This window comes from Bombus flavifrons, chromosome 12 (genome assembly GCF_040668555.2).
Source record: "Bombus flavifrons isolate JBK064 chromosome 12, iyBomFlav1_principal, whole genome shotgun sequence".
NCBI classification, from domain to species: domain Eukaryota; kingdom Metazoa; phylum Arthropoda; class Insecta; order Hymenoptera; family Apidae; genus Bombus; species Bombus flavifrons.
In genome coordinates, this window is record NC_138453.1 from 9,617,240 (window position 1) to 9,639,400 (window position 22,161).

The 22,161-nt window shown below is 50.9% G+C and overlaps 1 protein-coding gene across 14 annotated transcripts in view; it reads left to right on the forward strand.

Moving 5' to 3' along the window:
* The first annotated feature begins 1,376 nt into the window (after positions 1–1,376).
* The window catches only part of br (broad-complex core protein), a 58,746-nt gene continuing 37,961 nt past the window's right edge, over positions 1,377–22,161 (forward strand). The window contains exons 1-6 of one of the 14 annotated variants that reach the window (XM_069125146.1): positions 16,621–16,908; positions 17,436–17,829; positions 19,921–20,122; positions 20,294–20,485; positions 20,957–21,539; positions 21,926–21,985. In XM_069125146.1, coding sequence (XP_068981247.1) covers positions 19,937–20,122; positions 20,294–20,485; positions 20,957–21,539; positions 21,926–21,985 — 1,021 coding nt within the window. In that variant the 5' untranslated portion in view covers positions 16,621–16,908; positions 17,436–17,829; positions 19,921–19,936. The other 13 variants (XM_069125148.1, XM_069125142.1, XM_069125152.1 and 10 more) reach the window with 13 other exon arrangements.

Consider the following 22,161-nt stretch of genomic DNA (forward strand, 5'->3'; position numbering starts at 1 on the left):
GATAAAATACCTCGATCGCGATTCGGTCTCACGACGAAAACGATTAGAACGAGAGCGTCGATCGCGTCGTTGATTCGATCGAAGGCCGCGAATCTTCATGCACGTGTTATCGCTTCGAGGCGAAAGCGTTCATGGGACCGGGCGAAAGTAAACATCTTGCAGCTTATTGATACAGATGCATCGGAATTACAAGGCTGGCAGATACCCTATGGATTAAACGAGGCTGGTTACAAAACACAGAGTTAACGCGATTGGAGGATGCATTTGTAAAAACGACCGCGTCTGCCGGTTCGATGAGGCGCTAAAGCGACGCGCGTCAATAGAAATCACGGACGACAAAAAGAATCTCGATCGGATATCCTTGGATGACTGGGCCGATGGATTTACGTTCTTCGACGGAAGTGGAGAGATGGGAGGAAACTGGTGGCCAGGATCGGTCCGTAAAGAGACGTCGACTGGACGAGTAACTGCGAGGAGCCGTGGGTCGTACAGCTCGGCGGAAAAATCGGCAGGACTATTTGATGTCCAGCAATCCGTACGTAAATTCGGCTATGTACGGCTAAATGCCGCGATAGGGTTCGAAGTAGAGGACGAGGGGAAAGGAGGGGTGCGAGTGAGAGAGGGAAAAGGATAGACGGAGCTTAAGAGAGAGCGAGATCGCGCGGCGCGAGCGGTAAGGACGAAGAGAGACGGATGATCGATGCGAGAGAGAAGGAAGCAGCAAGAAGGGTGTGCAGAGAATAGTAGGGGGAGGAAGGGGAAAGGGAGGATGAGGAAGAAACGAAACAGAGAGAGGGTTAGGAAGGGTGCAGGCAGTGGCGAGTAGAACGGGAAAAGCGCGCGAAAAGCAGTCGGGAGAAAAAGACGGAGAAACGGACACGGATAGAGAGACGCGGGCCAGGGGTCGAGGTTCGGGGTGTGGGGTGACGAAGAGAGAAACGCAGAGACGAAGAGGCAGAACGGGAGGGCAGGCGAACGGTCGAGACTCGAGAGACGGGCGAGGGGAACGAACGAACGAAGAGTTGCATGAAAGAGGAGTTGCGAGGAGGGCAAGAGGGAGAGAGAGAGGGACAAAAGCGAGGGTTGGGGGACCACTAGCGAGGAAGTGGTGGGGCCAAAGAATTGGCGAGGACCAGGCTGCTCGGAGCAGGAGGAAGAGGCACAGGAGGAGGAGGAGAAGGTGGTGGCGGCGGCGGCGGCGGCGGCGGCGGAGGAGGAAGAGCAGGAGGAGGAGGAAGAGGTGGCTGTAGAGGAGGAGGGTAGTCGAGTGTAGTCGGAGGGGTGACGCGGGGCAGGAGCGCGAGCATAGGTGGGGGTTGCCGCCCCTCTCACGCGTTAACCCCGCCAACGTAGAGAAAATCGAGAGAAAGAAAGGGACGGACCGAGAGAAAGAGAGAGAACGGGGGCCACTGCCCCTCTCCTCGTTTCGCGAGGTTCCTATGAATTTTGCGACACTCAATAAAAAGTGGTTCCACGAGGTTAACATTTCGGTAACTATACCCTCGCCTACCCAGGGCGCGCACGCACGCAGCACCGACGAGAGCGGATCCGAGCCAACGTGTAGAGAGACGACGACACCACACAACGACGGCAACCACGACGACGAAGACGACGACACCACGCGACGACGACGACGACGACGACAACGTCGAACCACGCACCACGCACGCACCAACGCACGCTCGCATGCACGCAGCCACGCAACTACTTACTTACGTGTAACCGTCCGCGTCACGCTTGCACACACGATCTCATCATCGACGGCGTGTGTAGATACACGCGGAGAGAGGACGCGCGTAAACGCGCACACGGACACGCGGCTAGCGTGTAGAGAGAGGAACCGTGCACACCTACGGAAATTCAGACGTATGGACGAGAGAATACGAGCGCGCGAGCTAAGCCGGTACGCGCGCGTGCAGAGAAAGAAACACGCTCGTGTGTAACACCGAGGAGAGTGAGAGAGGGACAGGAAGAACGAGAAGGAAGGAGAAAGAGAGAAAAAGTCCGAGGGACACACACAGGAGCGCGCGGGCGCACACATACATGCACGCGCATGCACGCATACCACGAGACCGCCGAAAAAACTGCACGGGAGAGGCGCAGCAACGGGCAAACCGAACCGCGCGCGAATCAAGTGCTTTGGCCAGTCGCGTTCCCAATCACTCTACGACTAGGTAGTCCCCCGGTGTGTCCCAAAGAAGCGGCAGGGAGCTGGTCCTTCGCTCGATGGTGTCGTCCCGCAAGATAATACCGGATACTTTACCGCGGGATCCTTCCTTACTGGTCAACGATAGAGATCCTACGTTCGTCGATACATCGTTCTAGATCTTTTTCCTCGAAATCTCATCGATCTTCGTCCGCCCGATCATTCATACATTTTGCGCGTTTCGTGGCCGCAACGTTATCGTCGTTTCGAAGATCACACACGGGAGTGCGTAAACGTCGATCGTCTCTTTTTTTTTTCCTTTCCTTTTCTGTTCGCGCGTTATCTCCGTCCACGACGACAACACAACGCGGAAGAAGAAAGAACAATCGAAGAAAAGGAACAGCAGTGAATAGTCGGACGTCTTTCGAGCGTCGATGAGAATCGTCGCCGATACCTATTTACGGTGATTCACAGTTGCACACGTCGCACGTCGCGAACACTGAACAAGGGAGAGAAGGGAAAATCCTCGGCAACGGATCATCCTTCTTCGTGATACGCGACCACGGGTGTTACGCTACGTACACGATTGCTACGACGATTGCTACGACGATTTGCTGCATCACGGACGTGTCTTCTTCGACCCGTTCGTCCTTCGGAGCCGCGAGTGACATCCGCGTGTATCGATATATCTGGATCAATCGTACTGCTTCGACTACGTGCAAGATCCACTATCGACGAACGTCTTGATGCGAGCAGACAGGACGGATAAGTGAGATACGATCGAAAAGAGGAAGCCAGCGAAAAGTAGTAATAAGTGTGTCTGTATTTTTGTTGCATCGCGGAGGCAGGAACAAACGGCGTGGTTTTCCAGCTAAGGAGAAACGGAAGACCGATGTGACGGTTGACCGAGAAAAAGCAACGACACCTTTTTTCGATTGTGTTCGCGTTCGCTGTTGTCGTGGAAGACACGATTCGTGTGGATTCGCGCGTTGTTCAACGTAATCACGTTGTCGACCACATACGAGGAGAATTTGAACGCGCGAGTTGCACGACGACGAGATCAGTTGTCGTGGTACGTTGGTCGTGCGTCGTTTTCACGAGGATGGACCTACCAGTGTCCCCGAGATCCTCCGGAACGCACGAGACCACGAACGACGATTGCGTGGCTTAGGGAATCTCGTGCGGAATTCAGACTTCCCGGTCTGTGGATCGTCTCGGGAGACGGCGAGAGAGGAGACAGGCACACAGAAATCGACACAGAGAGGACGGACAGCGGAGGACGGCAAAAGAAGGCTAGCTCGTCGCGATCGTCGCATCCGACAGTCAAACGGTGGGTTTAGCATCGACGACAAGGACACCGGGCAAAGGAGCCCCACACTTTACTTCGCGCTCAACGATCAAGGTACGTCCACAGCTGAGAGTGGTGGCCTTCGGCCGCCTGTCGGCTTCTAAAGCGAGAGACGCGTCCGATAGATAGTACGTTCGAGCGAGAGAGCGTGTGCGTGACAAAGACAAACCGACCGGCTGTGTGAGAGAAAGAACGAGAGAGAATGCGTGTATGCGTGTGGCACAGAGGAAACGACAGATCGTGTGTCCGTGAGAGCGAGAGAAATGGATAGAAATGCGTGTGTGTCGCGACTCGCGTTCGCGTTCGCGCGCGTAGTATGCACGCGTACACGCACACCACCGAAACCTTACTATCGCGTGTCTGTTCGTCGCGTGGTGTGCGCGCGACCGTTGCATGTGCCTACGTTTCCCGCGGCTACGTGTGCACATTTATTCGAACGTGCCTGCGTGTATGCGAAACGCACGCAAACACACGTATCAGGCACCCAAGTGGAGAATGTATCGTAAGCACGATTTCGTCGGTGTTCATGGACACGTTTCGCGTGTCTACGCGCAGCTAGTTAACCCGTCGCGCTAGAGTACGTACAGATACGTACTTACTACGGCATGTATAGCGTAGAATAGCGCGTGTAAAGAGCAGCGCGACCGTGAAAGGTAGACGCGCGTAGCGGCGCTAGTTAGTAACGTGTTTGTCCGTGCATGGAGGGATTGCCGTGCGGCTAGACGATCGCTAGACGAATATAATGCCAGACGTTAGAGGTTGCCTGGGAAATGACGTAATCCGTCTGCGAGCGCCTCGATCCTTTTGTCGCGCACGCCGCTCCGGCCCGCGTGTTACGAGTACCGTGTGTACGTACGTTAAGCTCGACCCTGCTCCTCGTTCACTCTCGTTTTCTCCGTGTTTTTTGCCCGGTTTTCCTAGTCGCTCCTGCGTACCGACCGCTCTCCCTCTCGTTCTCTTATCCTCTCTTTCCATCTCGCACTCCGCCACACCTCGTCGTCTCTTTTCCGCTCTACTCGCTCGTTTTCCTTCCTCTCTTTTTCTCCGATGTTCATTCACGAAAAATTCCACGTCTCGTAATACGATGCTCTCCTTCTCTCTCTTTACCGTGTGCGCGCGAGCTGAAAGCAATCGCCAACCCGTTGGCCAGATTCAATTAAAGCGGAGTTGGTCGTGCGCGATCGCGGCGATCATTCGCTTTTACGGTGCACGCTATCGGCCTCTCTCTCTCGCTTCTCGCCACGATGTATTAGGAAAAACGAACGAAAATCATCGTACTAGGAAATCCAGCGTTTATCCGCAAGGTCACGTCGATCTCGAGAGCCACGCGAGTCTCTACGATCGCACGCCGCCACGTTACGTGGTTCCCTTTTACTCGACCATCGAATCGACGTCGCGGATCTCGATCCTCCTCCTTCTGCTGTCGTTGCTGATGCTGCCACAGCTCGTCCTCCTCTTTTCCGCCTCTCCTCGATTTCTCTGTAACGTCGAAAGAGAGGAACCTCGATGGAGGTGCGCTCTCACGATGTCGTTTCGACCCTACGCACGACTCTCCGGACGCTTCACGAATTCTCTCGCTCTTTCCCGCTCCTCCTCTCTCTTTCTCCTTCGTCCGTCTTCGTCTGTCTCTCTCTCTCTGTCTGTCTGTCTCTGTCTCTCTCTCTCTCTTTCCCATCTCCTCTTCACTCTTGTACGTGCAACGTATCGTGCAGATCCCCTATTTTTACGAGCGACGCGCGTTTGTTACACGATGCCGCTGCAAGTTGAAAACACCGACCGACTAGGTATAAATAGATCTCGCGATACCGAACGAGCAGCGGGGAAAGAAGAAGGAAACGCGAGGGTGACGAGAGTGGAGAGAAACCGGGAGAGGGATGGAGCGACCAGAGGGAAGGAGAGAGAGAACGAGGCGAGGGGAGGCAAAACGTGGTAAAAAATAAAAAAGCGTATCTCGTTTGCTCTCTCTTTCGCTCCCTCGGCGGTGAACCGCGCTGAACGCGGCTTCTGAAAAAAAATTCACCGAGTCACTTGCACGCGTATATTATGCGCGCGTCAGACGAAGCCAATAAAAATTCCTCTGTACAAAGCTGATCCTTGAACGTGAGTTTGGAACCATGATCCAGGAGCCTTGAAGGTTTCTCGGCGCTCGCCTACGAGCTCATCGAATTTGTCCTCGCTAGAAGGATACCCGTCCTTTTTTCGTATTCCGTTCTTTTAGATCTCCACAGACTTCGACGATGCTACACGGAACGTTCAAACTGTCGTTTACCGTCTCTCTTTAGTTTCCTTTCTTTCGCCTTTCGGGCCTCCTCCTCCTCGCCTTGAAAATTATTTTCGCGATACAGATACAGAGATATGTCATCGAAGGATCGCGTTTCTCGCGGTTAGGCTCCTAAAATACTTTCGATAGAATGTCTTCTTTCCGAAAGAGATCGGTGGACGACCGAGCGAACCAAAAACAGTCGAAAGAGAACGCGTCGACGATCGCTATTGTGGCGTACTTGGAGCGGCCGTAGAAAAGAGGGAAAAGACAAACCAGCTTTACTAGTCTCTCGCGTCGCTGTTTTGTCGACGTTCTCCTTGCGTTATGCCAGCCTTACGGCTTTTTTTATCGTCCACAATGACGCATAGATGCCCAGGTGCTCTCTCCTGGCTGCGTACATAGCCGTGCTCGCACGCACTCGCCAGCTTACGCACTCTTTGTCGCAGCCACACATGCACGTATATAGACACGCGCGGGCGCGTATAAATGCGTGCAAAACTCATGCAACGCAAAATACGAGAGGAGGAACCACGGTGGCACACTCGTCGTTCTATCGGCAAAACCGCCTTTTCAACGAGCTCGTCCCGCAAACGAGCATCGGATTTTTTCACCAATCCAACGAACGACCGTGCACTCGATGCCATTTTTAAGCAACCCGCCGCCGCTAGTTCGAAACGAGACGTTCGATGAGTCGGCAAAATGCTTCGTTTAGCGTGTACCACTTCGCGCCATTTCGAAACGCTGTTTCCCGCTTCGACGAGTTTATTCTCACCGATCTAACGACACACTTTTGCTCGCTCGAATAATCTACACTTTCTCGTCCCTCTAACCCCTTTCGTCCGCTCGTGAAACAATAACGCATCGGGACAAGTAATCTGTCGTTGCTAAACGCTACGCGATATCGCTGCTTACACCCGCAATTTGCAATTGGCCTGGTTTTCGCTTCACGGCAGGGTAACGTCGCTCGACTCGCTTGCCCCCGGAGCAAAACCGGTACTCGATCGACTTCATCCACTGAGGTATCTGTTGCTCTTCGTTCTTTCTCGTGCTACTGCACGAGAATACCTTTAGTTTCTACCCAACTTTTCCACTTTCGACAGGCATCGAGCGCGGTCTGTACACACGCTCGAAACGTGAATTAGTTCCGGATAAAATTATAATGGCGTCGAGGTTGTTCGCGATCCACCGTGGCGATAACGCGTTCTTGATTTTCTTGGCGGGCACCTGCACCTGGAAAAGGGTATATCCTCCGATAACGGTTTATTCTCCTTGAACGGCGGAGGGTACCGCTCGTTCCTCGCACCCGTTATTCCTCCCTTTCTCTTCTCCGGTTCTCCCGTTTTCTCTCTGGTCGAGTTCCAGCGCGAAACTATATCTCGACCAAAGACACCATCGTCGCGCTTACCTACATCCTCGTTTCACCGCAACAATTCGCCGCCGTGCGTTTCGTTCCGTTTCGTCGTCCTGCCCCGACTCCGATTCGTCTCTGTACATCGATATGCGGTTAGGCGATCCGCAATCGATCGTCGTCGTCGTCTATAGTTTGCCAAGTTTACCGAGAGAATAAGCGGCGTGTACAGGGTTGGCCGCGATAGGTATTACGAAACAGGAAGTCGAGGAAACACGGTCGCGTTCCGCGTCGATTTATATTCTATCGAGGACGAATTACGGAGCAGAGATAGCGATTATTACGCGTTGAGATTTCCCGCCGTGATAATCGGGACGAAACAATACGCGACGAGATAAAGGCCGGCTTTCGTAGCTCGCGAAAATAAACGTTTAATTGCTGCCGTCAGAGAAGGGAGGAGAAGACGAAGAATCTCCTTCTCGTATGGCGGGGTAATCGTGGATGGTGACAAAGTCGCAAGTCGTCAAACACGACGCTCTCGCAAATACGAGATTGTCCAGGTTAGAAGGCGTTTCCTTTTCCTTTTCTTTTTTTTTTTTTTTTTTTTTTTTTAAATAAAAATGAGCATCTAATTAGATTCAACGAACGACGCACACTCTGCTACGTTCGTTCCGAAGGATAAAAACGAGTCATGGTCGAAGCTAGGAACCGATCGAAATTTTTCGCCTCGACAGTACTCGCACGCACACTGTCTACGCGCAGGTATGCATGCACATAATCCGAATCGACCGATTAGATTAGACGCCTAGTAACTAGATTACACGACGGCTGTGTGTTATCTGTGAAATTAGACTCCGACTTGAATACGTTATTTAGGCGAACCGGATGCTAGAATAACCTCGGCGAGGATTTAACGGTGGCCTTTGCCTCGCGATTTACGATCCTCGTCCGGGAATTGTACACGATTATTCAAATACACGGCGGTTTGTAGTTTATAATTTTCGTTTCTTTTAATTCTCCGATCTGTCGATTGCATTTCTTTATCTACGGAGAGAAGTTTTTTTCCTTTTTTTACGAGCCGATTAAAAATACACGATTATTCGATTATACGATTTTAAAAAACGATCGGGCGGGGAGGAGTGTCTGCGTTGTATCTTATCGCGGCCAGATTCTGCTGCTAGGCAACTATGCATTTCGCGTGGCTGCTCATTGAAATTCATCACGGAGCCTCCGTCCAGTCTCCTAGCGCGTACATTACAGAGAAACACTGCCCATTATGAGAAGCACTGGCGAGACGTTCGCGAATATACATGCATTTGAATGTACGCGTTGATCTGGCAACCGACGAGAATGAACTTTATACTCGTCGAAACGAGCGATTAGGAAAGGAAAAAGAACGCGTCGATTCTTCGCGGACGCGCGTCCACCGTGTGTAGCCGACTCAAGTATGGAAAAAAATTTGAATTTCAAAACACCGAACCATCGAGTCCATCGACTTTCAGTATCGAAACCGTGTCGTTGCAGCGTGTCGGTTTTTAAGCGGCGATTTTTTCGGGGCGCCTGTTGACAAAAAAACATCGACGCCGCTGCCAGTCAGACGGAAAAGTTTGGCAAAAATCAAAGACACACGCGCCAAGGTTGACGCGTCGGTTCTACGTTTCACCGGTAGAAATTCTTTCCGCGTAAAGGCGGCCGGATGTCGCATGGAATCCCGATTAATTAGCGCTGCGCGCATATCATTACGGTATAACAGTATCCATCGCGTATTGTAACTGACAGCCGGCGAGTTAGAGGGAAACAATGGTTCCGCTGGGTCCGCGACACCTTAAAATTCGTGTGGCCACAGCTGATCGTGACGAATCATATGTCTCACGCGACCGTTCAAAGTTATATCGACGAGGGTATAGCGAACGAGAGAGAGAGAGAGAGAGAGAGAGAGAGAGTCACCACCGGGTATTTATGCGAACGGTCGTATGCGGTTCTTTCGTTGCTTCTTTGTTTCGTCCTGTGCCACACGCACATGTGTGCACTTGCGCGCACCCACAACCGCCTCGATGAAAAAAATGTCACGGTCGCGCGGTTTGCCTCGTCGGTTGGCCTATTCGCCGCGTTTTGTCAGCGAGTCGTTGCTTGGCAGTTCAACGCGCGCCATTTACAGAGCGACCCGAAGAAAAAGTTCGCGTCTCCTGGCCCTTTCTCTCCGGAGTGCTTCAATGGCCGACGCCTCGAAGAATAACGGTCCCGGCGAAGGTGCAAGAACTGCTTTCGGCCCGAAACCCCGTTCCCTCTGACCATTCTTCCCCGATCCGTTCGAGAGAAGCTGACACGCTTCCGGGATTCCATGGAAACCGATCTCGCGTTTTTGCGATCCCTTGAATCGAATGGGACTCGTTGTTCTCTGGTCGCGGGTTCGATCGAGCCGAGAATCAGAAAGGATCACGGATGCTGACGGATACATCGTCTACGTAGTCGTCTGTGGTATAATTAAAAATACAGGCGGTGACCTATTTTCAGTATTTTTAAGCGCTGACAGAAATATTCGTTGGATCATCGTGTCTCAATTAATCGCGCGGTGGAAAAGTGGGTCGGCAAATCGGAGCCGGGGACAACCTGGGAAAAGTAACACGTCTTGAGCGCAAATTTTGTATCGCTCGACTAGTTAGCCTTGATTCGAAAAAGAATGGACGGATTTCATTTCGACCTGACCCGCGAAGCCGTGGTATTTTTAGCGAAAACCATTTTAAGCCGAGTTTTCCAGTATGCAAACAATGCACTGGAGGATCTATCGAAGTAGTACGAATAGGAATCATCTCTTGGAGATAATGCAGTTTTAAATAAGTACTCTCGAGTTAAATTGGAATCGTTAGAGTACGCGGTTTTAGAGATGCGCCGTACGAACAGTGGAAGTAATGACGCAGCTATCGGCGCCGACTGCAGTAGCGCGAGTGCAGCAATAGTTAACCGTAGTTGCAGTGGAAGAGGACAGTATCGGAATAGACACGCACTAGGCCGCGGTGCAAGTAGCGCGCGTCTATTACTAGGCAGACAGGGAAATGTGCCTCCCTTTCTGGCGCGTGGCGCTCTTCCATTCTTCGTGATTCTCCACGTTTCTCCTCGATTCTACTCGATTCTACTCGATTCTTCTCGACTCTTCGTTGCTACTTTTTTTTGCTAATCGCTCTTAACACCTTGTACGAAGCTATAGATACCGTACCATTGAACATCCGTGCCGGGATGCAATGACGTTGCAAAATAAACTATCAACGGTACACGTACACGTAACTAATCCGTATGTGCGTTGTCGAGTAAGCAGGGTCTGTCGTTAATCTTTTAAATACTTGTCGCTTTTCGAACGTGTCTGTCTATAAACGAATCCGAGGTAGGTAGAATCGCAGGAAATTGACCGAGCAATTCTCACCTGACGCGGCGATGGCATCGTCGGCTCCTAACACATTCCCACGTTTCACGGTGTATCGGCCAGCACGACTATACCGATGAAAAGAAATAATTGGTTGTTTGGCTGCCGGCGGATTAGCCCGTTCGAGGTCAACGGCCACCAAATGTTTGCGAATGCAGCAGGAGGGAGGGAAAGGGTACCGGTTCGAACGAAATACACTAGCGAGAGACGAGGGATGAGGAACGAGGGAGGTGATGGAAAGGAGGGAACCGGGGGGGCAGGGTGGGTGGAAGGGGAGGAGAAGAGAGAAAGGAAAAAGGCGGAGAGGGTACGTACGATGCAGTCCCACACAGAGAAAGGGAACAAGAGAGAAAGAGAGAGAGGGAGAAAGAGAGAAAAAGGCTAGACCCCGCATATTCTTGCCCTGCTACCTACCTCACCCCCCACGAAAGCCTCGCGTGTGTAGAGTGCATTTAGGACGCATGTACGGTCGTGCCTAAAGAGGATGATATTCTTTATCGCTGCAGTTTCTGTCTATTGGGACGAATTCATGCGCCGGTTGTTGGCAAGCGCGTTAACTGGCAGGTGCGCCGGGTTAATGAGCACACCGGGGTTCAAACCTGCCGAAAAGGGCGCTTTTGAGGCTTCCTCGTGTACCAGGCACCACGAGCACGAACAAATGACTTTCTCTTTCCTGTTTTTTTTTTCTTTTTTCTTCTCTTCTGGCTTCTTTTTCTTTTTTTTTTTTGTATGTGTGTGTCTTTGCCCTTCGTTAATTGGTCTAACGGTGCAGGGTTAATCGCGGAACATCGAGATCTTCGTTGGCGACCGGCTGAATCGCCGCGACAAAGCGATCCGTTTAAAAGGCGGAGAGCAGTCTCTCGACGTGCTCTCTGTTGCTATCGACGGGGAAGGATATCGGGGAAAAATTCTGAGCAACGTTGGTCGTAAACGCTCAACCGCGTAGCTCTATCAAGTACAAAGGACTCGATTATCCGGCCGTTCTTTCCAAAGTCTAAAATAGTCCTCTTGTATGAAATATATATTTTCTTCGGCCGATCGACGAATGTTTTTTTCATGGAACAATATCTCGCAGGGGCAAGACGACAGAGCATCATGATTTCGTAGACCTCGTTACTTAAACGGCGAGGGTGTGGGGTCAGAGAGGGGTAGTCGATGGAGAAGCAGACGCGTGACGTACGCTGGTGGGGAGTTGGTAATGCGTGTGAGTGAACTGGTATGGAGGGAAAGAAAGGTGGGACGGTAGGGGCGGTTACAGGGTAGGAATGTCTTGGTCCAGTGTTCCGCGATGGGTAGCCTTGAACTCGGAACAACGGCACACATCACCAGGTGACATACGCATCGGTTAGCCGTTCTCGATGGAAATCGAGTCATCCTCTGATTTCGACCCAATTATCGGATCTGCGCTGCTGAAACTGGTGAATCTTATGCTAAAAATATTGACCCCTGCATATTTAAGGATACGTAACGCGAATCGGGGTCGGCATAAATAATGCCAGAATTCTATCGATTCCGAACGTGGGAAAGGAGATTTTTTTTCTTCTTCGGAAACCGTCCTCGAAATTCGCGCGCACCTGCAAGGTTGCACACACCGTAAAGGCTTTCGTTCGCGAGACAAAGAGAGGATCGTGTATCACGCGATCGAATCTAACGCAGGTGGAGCTGCGAAACTGTGTGTACGTGGCCACGAAGGACCGGTCGAAACATCTGCATTTTCCCTACGTTTCGGCCGAGCAAACTACAACACCCGACCTCGCTCGTCCGACCGAGCGATGGAGCGCGCGAGCGCGCCGGTTTACGTTCCTCGTTATTATGCATTATCCACGGCCGACGTTTACTGCGATTCAGCGTTTAACGCGGCGACGCTTCTCTTCACGGCAAACGACTGAACACATCACGCGTTCGTTAGCGCGCAAACGATCTCGCAGCACGCGCCACCGTTATTTATCGGCATTTCCTTATGTTTTCTCTCGCGCGGAGTTCATTAATTTTTCAGGCGTAACCTCGATTTTACTAACGCGAAAGCGTCTAGCCGTGGTGTACGCGATGGAAGAACGACGCGCGGTATCCTGAATATACGCGTTCAAGGCCAACTGACTCATGGACTCCTGTGTTCCGCAGGAAACAACGTTCGACGTATCGTTCACCGATAGATCGTGGAGGGGATGAAAAAGGCGATGTACTCGTTTGCTTCAATGGCGCATCGTTGAATGAGAATAACGTCGACGTGGTTTACCGGGCCTTTTTCTCTGGATCGTTCGCTCGTTATTTGGCGTTTGGCCCGGTTTCCGTTGGTCCGTGCGATCGGCCTTTAAGAAAAAATGAAATATCCGGTGAGAAACGTGCTGTTCTTTCGGCGGAGCTACTTTATTCGGGAAAATAGACCGCGGGCCACGATTCATTTTGTTTGGCCAGTCGATTTTTTTTTCAGACACGATTTAACGCGATAGGATAAACGCGTTTTATTTAGATAGATTTTGCCACTGAATCAATTTCGGTATAAAAGGATTAACGTCTACGTGCGCGCGATTTTTTCCCACGTGTTTGTTTTTTTTCGTTTTTTTTTCGATTTTTTGTTTGCCAGAGGTGGAAATTAACAATCGAGAGCGCGTCCTTTTCACGGATGGAATTTATTCGGTAACCGATGGAGCTGCATCCCGCTCACGGCTATTTGCCGTGAATTATTCGACCAAGGTCAGTGGAACGTTTCTCCGAACCGGCTGACTCGAGCGAAGAAAACGCAGAGAATCGGGAAAACGGGCTTTCTCGCCGAGCGTACGGAAACATTTCTAGGCAATCTAGTCGAAGTATAGGTGCCACAGCCCTCAGCTTTGGCTCCTAGGAATCCAATCAATAAATATTACAATGGAACCCCTAGAGAAGTAGGGGAGCGTATCCTCCTCTCTCCCGGCTCCCTCTCTATCTCTCCGTCGTCCTCTCTCTTCCGATCCTCCTCTTTCCGCCGCGGCAGTGGAAAAAGGATCTGTCCTACGTCGCGCTCTCACAGTCGTCGCGTTCCTCGTCCTCGTTCGCCTCGTCCTCGACTACGTCCGCGAAACTTCGCTCTCCTCTCTGTCGCTCTGCTATATCTTTCTCATACTATCTCGCTCCGTAGTTCGCTTTTTCCTTCAGCTTTTACCCTCCTCTTTTTCTCTCTGTCTTTCTCCCGTCGGCCCCTCCGCCCTTTTCGCCCGTTTCCTCGCTCTCTCGTCCCCTCGTCCTTCCTAAGCCCGCACCAACTCCCATTCGGCCCACCCCCTCCTCCTCGTCCCTCTCATCCAACGGCGTTTACATTTTACTTTTCTAGTAGCGAATTAAAACCGCGTTCATGCGCAGCCCGCGGAAGGGCGTAATGATTTTTTGAGGGGCGAATCGAGTGGGGTCGCCTACGGTGCCGGCGGAGGGGGTAGTAGCTGCGGGCGCGAGCTTAGCAGGAGCAGGATGGCAGGAGGGATCGCGAGACAGGCCGGCTGCCGAATAGATGGATGGGTAGACTATCTAGTCGACGGAGAGTAAGCGTTGTCCCTCGTTAAAGTATCATACGTATCGGTGAACGATTACGGGGAAACTCGATAGGCGTTTTCGTTCGATCTTTGTGGAGCTATCGGCGAGCGAGGTAACAAAGGCAACAGCGCGAGTCGCGACCAGCAGAGAGGATATCGAATCTTTCGGGAATTTCATAGAATGATGGGACGCGTATTTCGAGGAAATTTCGATAAGCGGCCAGGAAACTGCAACCGCGGCGATGACGATTAGGACGATGGTATCGGGGAAGTCGGAAGCGGATAGTCGGGGCGGCGGCGTGGCGGCGTGGCGGTCTATCCACGATAATCCGGTGTAGCCGAAGCGCGCGAACCGAAGTAGGCAGTGGTGGCGCCTTTAAAATTCCAGCTCCAGCGCTTTTAATTGGAAGTCGTTAGCTTTGCGCATTTTCGTCTCGTGGGCTAACGGGTAAAGTGGGGTGAACCCGTGGAAGAGAAACCGGGGGGGGGGGAGGGGAGTCGTGAGTGCGACGAAGAGAGAAAAATGGAGTGAGGGGGGTTGCGAAGGAACGAGCGAGTCGGAGAGGAGAGGAGAGAAGAAGAGAAGAGAAAAGAGGTGGGCTGGGCAAGGGTACAGCGGGGTGAAAGAGGAGGCACGGCCGATGCGACCACAGGCATAAAGCTCTCCCCACCATCGAGGCACCGGGCTCTTTTCTCCGTTACTCTCTTCTCTTTCCCTCTCTTTCTCTCTCTCTGCGTACGCACTATTTTTTAGTCCGCACTTATTACGACAGATGTCTCATGCTCCGATAAAGAATAACGGCGGTCGGCGGGCGACATTCCCCCCTCCCCCCTGCGCTAGTTCTAACCAGACTCGGGAGCTGCAGCCGTACTCTCGGTGCTTCTCGGCTCGTGGTGTCGTCGTGACACGACACGACACGACACGGCACGACGCGACACGTTACCTTGCGTTACGTTACGTTACGCACACCTTACTTTTTTTCTCTCCTCTCTCTGCCGCTATCTTTTCGTCTCCGTCACTCCACCCTCGTACTCGCACGAGAGCTCCACCTCCCTCTTCGAAACGCGCTCGCGGAACGTGTTGCGCCGCCGTGACAGTGACTTTGTTCCACGACGTGTCAACGGTTGGTGTGTCTCCGCGATCATCCGCGATCATCCGCGAATCCACGCGCGCGGGTTACACGCTCGGGCTCCGGTGGTAGTAGTAGTGGTGGTTGATGCTGGCTGGTGGTGGTGGTGGTGGTGGAGGTGGTGGTGGTGTCTCGGTGGAACGCAGCGGCGAGAGAGGCTTCGCATTCCGGAGTGAAGCGCGCGGCAATTTGCGTCACGGTGGCTGCCTGCATCCCGAACAGAGAAACACGTGGCTAGGTGGGTCGTGCGTGCGAGAGCCGGTTCGAAATTCCCGCGCGTTGCCGCGAGATCGCCGCCTCTGACAGCCGCGTTGCCGGTGTTTTCGTATTTCGCGGGAACGATTTACGGCACACGAGCCAACCGGACAGAGAAAACGATGATGGATTAAAAGACGCGATACACCTCCCCTCCCCCTCGTTCTTCGTCCCTTTCTCTCTTCTCGCTGCTCCCAATATTATTTCTTTCTCTCCTTTTCTGTCTCTTTATTTCTTTCTTTCCGCGACGACGTCGACCCGCGCGCGTAGTGTGCCACTGCTTGGGCGTTGTATCGCCGAGCAGAGCTCCAGACTTCTCCCCTCGTGTCTCGCTGCCTGAAGGCCTATCCTCTCGCGGCACAACCCTCTTCTCTCCTCTCGTCTTCGCACAGATCGAACGCGGGCGCGTGTGTGTGGCGCGGCGCGACCGAGTGAGACACCAGGAGAAAAAGAGAAAAGAGTGGTTGCTTTTTAGGCAACGCGCGCTATACCGCTATTGTCGCTGCCGCGCGCGACCGCAACTATCATCATCGTCGTCGCCGCCGTTGTCATCGTTGCCGACTTTCACGGCCGATTCTCTCCGTTCACCGGTTTCGAGATAACACGCAGCGGACCTCGCGATCGTACCCAAGGGACACGTGTGTCGCTACGCTTCGAGGCTCCTTTTTCTTCCTTCAGCCTGCGAGGAAGCGCGGAGCGGAGCGCGTGAAAAAGCGGCGCAGCCTGCGCTCGAAGGATGCGCTTCTGAATCGCGAGCAAAGAGGGGCAGGAGGAACGGAACGCACGTGAGCGACGTGTCTAACACGACAAGTGCCGCAAGGTAAACCTCGTCACCTTTCCTCGGCCGCGAATACGCGTGCACGATCTCTTCTACTTTGTACATCGGTAGAAAACTTATTCGCCGTAGGTATGACAAAAAGAGCGTGATCGGTGGCAAAAATTCGAGACGCGTTCTTCTCGCGTACTTCGCGATTCCCGACAAAATCTGCCCGACGCCTCCGTCCTATCTTTTCTCAGCTCGTCCTCCCGCTCTCTTTTTTCCTCCCGCTTCTTCTTGTCCCTCTCTGCCTGTGTGTCACTCTGTCCATCTGTCCGTCTGTCCATCCGTTCGTGTGCCTGTCTATGTGTGCCTCCCCACGCTTATACGTGTGTATGTGTGTCTCTCTGGACGTCTTTCTTCGTCAGACGATACCTCTTTCTCCCTCTTGTCGGTCGTTCTCGCTCGTCGTACCGGCGATCGCCGGCTTTTCGTACGTTTTCGTGCGGCCTCGCTGCCGCGCCGCGACGTACGCCCGCGTCGACGAAGGCACACAGCTGCACAGTCGTGACGTGACGTTTCGGGGGTTAGTTCGCACGGTATGTGACGGAGAAAGAGGCCACCGGTGGACTGCTGTGCGCTCCAACGTGCTCCTCCCGAAGATCGTGACGTTTCCGCTTTTCCAACAACTCGCGATTCTTCTATTCTACGTGTCTCTCTTTCTCCGTTTGGACGCACACGTTCGTTCCTTCGTTCGTTGCTTTTGCTCTGTGACGGTGCGCGACATGTGATCCTTGCCGATTTCCTCGGTCAGCATCGACGAATCGCCATTCTCTGCCCGTTGAAAGCAGGGAACGAGAGACAGCTAACGCGCTATCTGTCTCTCCTTTGACATTTTTTTCTCCCTCTTTTGTTCGGTGTACGCGTCGTGGCACGCGCGAAACCGCACGCCGCTCCTCCCCCGCGCCCTCCTTCGCACTCCTCTTCTTTCTCGTCTTTCTTTCTGTCTTTTCATTTCCATCTTTTCTTCCTTCCTTCCTTCTTTCCTTCCTTCCTTCCTTCCTTCCTTCCTTCCTCTCTTCCTTTCTTCCTTCCTCTTTTTCTTCCTATTAACCGCCTCTTTCGTTCCTTCCGGCATTCTTACCCGCCGGCTAAATTACGCCTTCCTCGATCATTTGACGCGCGACCGTCTTGTCAACTCGATCACGTTTCGCACGCGTCCTCGCCGATTAAATTAATCGATCGATAATCTCTCTGCCAATCGCAGATTTTGCTCGTGCTCGTCGAAGATCGAGCGCGAGGAATGAACACGACGACGCTATCGCGTCGTGGACCGGCGTCGATTCCGGACCCGTCCGTCGAGAATGACTTTCCGCCACGACGAAGCAGCACTAGTGGCCGTGTGTAGGGGACTTTTTCGCGAACTTGTGAAGTGCGCACTTTTTTGCGAGGTGGCGTTGTGCAGATAAAACGCAGAGCGTTTCAATTCGGCTCATTGTTTCGGTCATTAGCTTACGCGGCATGACGAGTGATAGGTGTGCTTTCGCGATAACGCATCTACTTTCTTCGAACTGTGATTACTTTCTGGATAATGTGTGGTGAATGTGCCTTAGAAATACGAAAAGCGTAACTGCCGTTTAGCCGCGATCGCTGAGGAAAAGGTATCGTATAACGTGCACCGGTCTTATCCTCTTCTCACTCTGATCCACGGTTTCGCTTCTACTGCCGCAATCGTTTGACAGTTTTCGAAAAATGTGCTTGTGCGCGTCGATCCTCGATCGATCGCGTTCTCGCGAATAATTCCCGATAATCGTGGCACTAGGTTTAACCCGAAGAAACGTTAAAAAATGTTATGGTGTTTTGTTTTCTTTTTTTTTTTTTTAGAAAGAAAATACGTGTGTCTCGTATATCGTAATACAGCAAATAAGTTTCTTTTGTCGGTGTTTTCGCCTAAATCGGCGTGCGTCCCAGTCGGGTTCTATCGTCAAAATTGCTGCAAGGATTTTCACTGCGAAACTTATCTCGAATTCGTCACATATAAATTTAGCAGTGTGCGATAGCGAACTTAAAAAGTCTAAAAACAGTTTCCGAATCGCACCGCCGCGCCGGGCTTTATGATAAACGTGTATCTGCGAGAAAAAAAGAAAAAAGAAAGAAAAGAAAAAGAAGAAGGAATTATTCGCTTCTTTTTTTACTTTAGCGGCGATAATCGTTTGGAGCGTATCCAAAATATTGCGGCATAATATTATTTACCGGTTTGTCGGTGTACGGTTTCTATTGTGCGCGACCGTGTGTACTTTAATTACTATTTCTTCGAAGTGGCGAGTCGACCAACGCAAAAATACCTTTCGAATCAGCGATACGATTATCAACGGAAACGTTGTAAAATAGTATACGGTATCCATACTTCTTCTTATCGTAATAACGCGTTATAGAATACAGAAGAAAAAAAAAACAATCGACGATCATTAATTCCGTTCTATATCGAAGCTTTTGTCATGGCGATACACCACACACATACGGCGCGGGCAACGAGCACTGTAAATTTGTTTTAAGATCTTTTTTTTTTTATCATTTTGCTAAGATAACACTATCAGCATACATTTAATGCTTGCGCTTTTATAAGTGGCGAAGAGAATTATTTAATCGTATGTTCTGGCTTCACTCCAGCTTGGCGACCTAATTTTCTTGTATGGTGCAAATAAAAAGTAGTGTAATCCTTCGCTTCTATTTTTACGCCATGCACTCTTTAATTCTTATTCTTCTACTCTCGACGTCGTACAGACGATATTTTATTTTTTCTCGTTTCGCACGGTTTCGCCCAGCGAAACGCGTCGACGATACACATACATATTCCCGTTTGCACGCGAGATCTGCAAAGACCGTTTTGACTTTTCGGAATATAGGTACACTAGACTCTTTCTCTCTCTCTTTCTCTCTCTCACTCTCTCTCTCTTTCTTTCTTTTTCTCTTTCTCTCTGGTCGTTCGCGTTCTCCTCGGTGCCACGTAAAAATACCGCAAAACTTCAAAGTGTCGTTTTACAGCTCACGCGCGGCAACGGGAACGTTTACGTTCCCGTATTTTCATTCCATTCGAATTAATAACATATGTTCGTGCACGACATCTCTGGTCCATCTCGTCCCTATTAAACGAATCTGCGTATTAATTCGCCAGTTATATAAGTTTTCGTGGCTCCGAGAAGTGTAAGGAAATTAACATCTGTTCTAATGCCACACCTATGGTAAACACGCTGGTTAAATATCAGTCGATACCGAAATATTATGTAATCTTTGCCCATCCTTTTACGGATAGACGAATTTTTGTCTCTCTGTCTCTCCTCTCTCTCTCTCTCTTTCTCTCTCTATTTCGTCTGAATCGTACGTACTCGTTTTAGAAAGACATCGAGATCGAGGCGCGATTCTCGTTCGCGACATACCTATTTATTTTTTGCAACAGTACTTTTTATTTCGAAATAGCGGTTATCAAAAATTATCGACCTGCAGACTTATCGACTCGCGATTTATCGTGCACAACTAGAAAGTTTCAGCATTCGAATTTCGTTTCCTGGCCGACGTTGGTGCACATATTCGTAACGCTGGCGCGCATCTCGAATCGGACCAATCTCCTTAGATTTCGCGTTATAAAATGTTGCTTGGTCAAGACTCGGCCAGCCAAGGCATATTTTATTAAGCGATAAGATAAGTGTCAAGCTTTCGCTGGTTTAAATAGCGTACATTATTTCTGATTATAGGTGAATAGATATAACGATGGTAGATACGCAACACTTTTGTCTGCGATGGAACAATTACCAAAGCAGTATAACGTCGGCGTTTGAAAACTTAAGGGACGATGAAGATTTTGTGGACGTCACATTGGCCTGCGATGGCAAAAGCCTCAAAGCGCACCGCGTCGTACTTTCCGCATGCAGTCCCTATTTTAGAGAATTGCTCAAGGTAAGACATAGACATCGTATCTGATCCCGTGTTGCGCGATTTTGCGCCGATCCATCGTGTAACTCTACATTCTTTATTGTCACCGTACCAGCGATGTATCGAGTGCAACGTCAATGTGTAACCATTGCAAGAAAATGTCTCTTCTTTTCCTCCTTGCTTGCCCTTTTGCAGAGCACACCGTGTAAACACCCGGTGATAGTACTTCAAGACGTAGCGTTCAGCGACTTGCACGCTTTGGTGGAGTTCATCTATCACGGGGAAGTGAACGTGCATCAGCGTTCCCTTAGCAGTTTTTTGAAGACTGCCGAAGTCCTCAGGGTATCGGGACTTACGCAACAGGCCGACCAAACAGACAGGGACGAGGTAAGCATTCCTCCGATCGTTTTCCTTGCTATTTTCTTCTCTAGCGTTCGTGGAACACACAGCAACCCATCGGCCATATGTAATATCCGAGTAATATCGAGCTTCGGTACCTCGCAAATTGATTATGCTTTGAATGTTATCTCTGATAGAGACGTGACTTTTAACTAAAGAACACCTTATCTCGGTGCAGAACGTGTATCCATCTTGATTCCAATCCATAATTGTCCTAGGTCAAGCAAACAAAGATAACCAGATTGCATTACAAATAGAAAGCGAGCAATCGTGATCGTGTTCTGGCGGGCATGCGTGGTACCGTCGAGCGATATATCGAGTATTTTCTTCGTCGACGATCTCTTCCCTTGATTACTCTTTTCTCTTTCAACCTTACAAACCGCCACCGTTTTACCGGCGAGCATGATGCTCCTTTTCGTTACTTCTGTTTTTTTTTTCTTTTTTCCTTTCTAATTGCAGCTATCCCATGTACGCGCGTTGGCTGCCGGTGGTAACCACCTTCCCTTTCACGAAAAATCAGAAGAGAGTTTCCCCCGGGGTGGTTCCCCGCCCACACCAGTAACCCCGACACCGACGACCGTGCAGCAATTGCTACGTCGAGCGCAGATACGCAGGAACGAGAGACGAACACCGGATCCGCACGATGAGTCGGCGAAGAAGCCGAGGGTGCCGTCGCCGCCTCTCAACAACAACGACGCTACTCCCACGGATTTCTCGATGGTGAAGAACAACCATCTGTCGAGCAAGGTCGAGGGTAACGGCGTGCACGAGGAGAACAGCCCCCTGGAAGACAACATCAAGTGCGAGCCGTTGGAGCTGACAGGTGGTAACAGCGGTAACGGAGGCAACAACGAAGACTCGTCGGATTCTGGAGCTGCGGCGTCGGACCGGCCACCCGCGTCGGCCAGCAGTAACGAGCACGAGGCCGAATCCGAACACACGTCCACCCCGAATTTTTTGTCCGAAACGAAAATCTTCCCCACGCCTGGAAGCTTTAATTTCAGTATGGCAGCGCTAGCCACGGAGCATACACCATTGTCAGGTACGTACATCATTCGCGTTTCTACTGGGCCTGTACGCATTGACCAATTTTCATCGTCTACCCCTCACACACGCATCGAGCACGATTTTCTTTTAACCCCGTTTGCGTTGCCTTTTATAGTTTTCCCTCCCGTGATTTTTGGCTATTTTAGTTTCTGCGTTCGAAACTCGACAGGACATTGATATGATTATTTCACACCCTTTCTTTTTTTTTTCTATTTTTTCTTTATCCTTCCTTTCATATTTTTTCCCCTTATAAGCAAAGTAGTTTTAGAAGACGATTATAGAAGATTCTTTCCATCGAGTCTCTGTTAATTGCGATGTTGCGTACAGGCCGTTGTTCGGTCGATAGTGCGAAAGAATGTTCGTTGCTACGTGTGACGATAGTGAAATTTCCAGGATTGGGCCACGGGTTGCAACCACCGGACTTGGCAGGAACTTCGCAAGGTAAGAATATTTACTATTAGCTCTGCCCTAGTAAAAATCATTAGAATATCAACGATCGAGGACTCGACAGAGAAGTGGACAACCCCCACCCCGTGTACATATATACATAGATCGTGGTTCGTATGGTCGTTCTGGAAATCTGTCACGCACGATCCTGTTTGGGGTTGACTTGAACC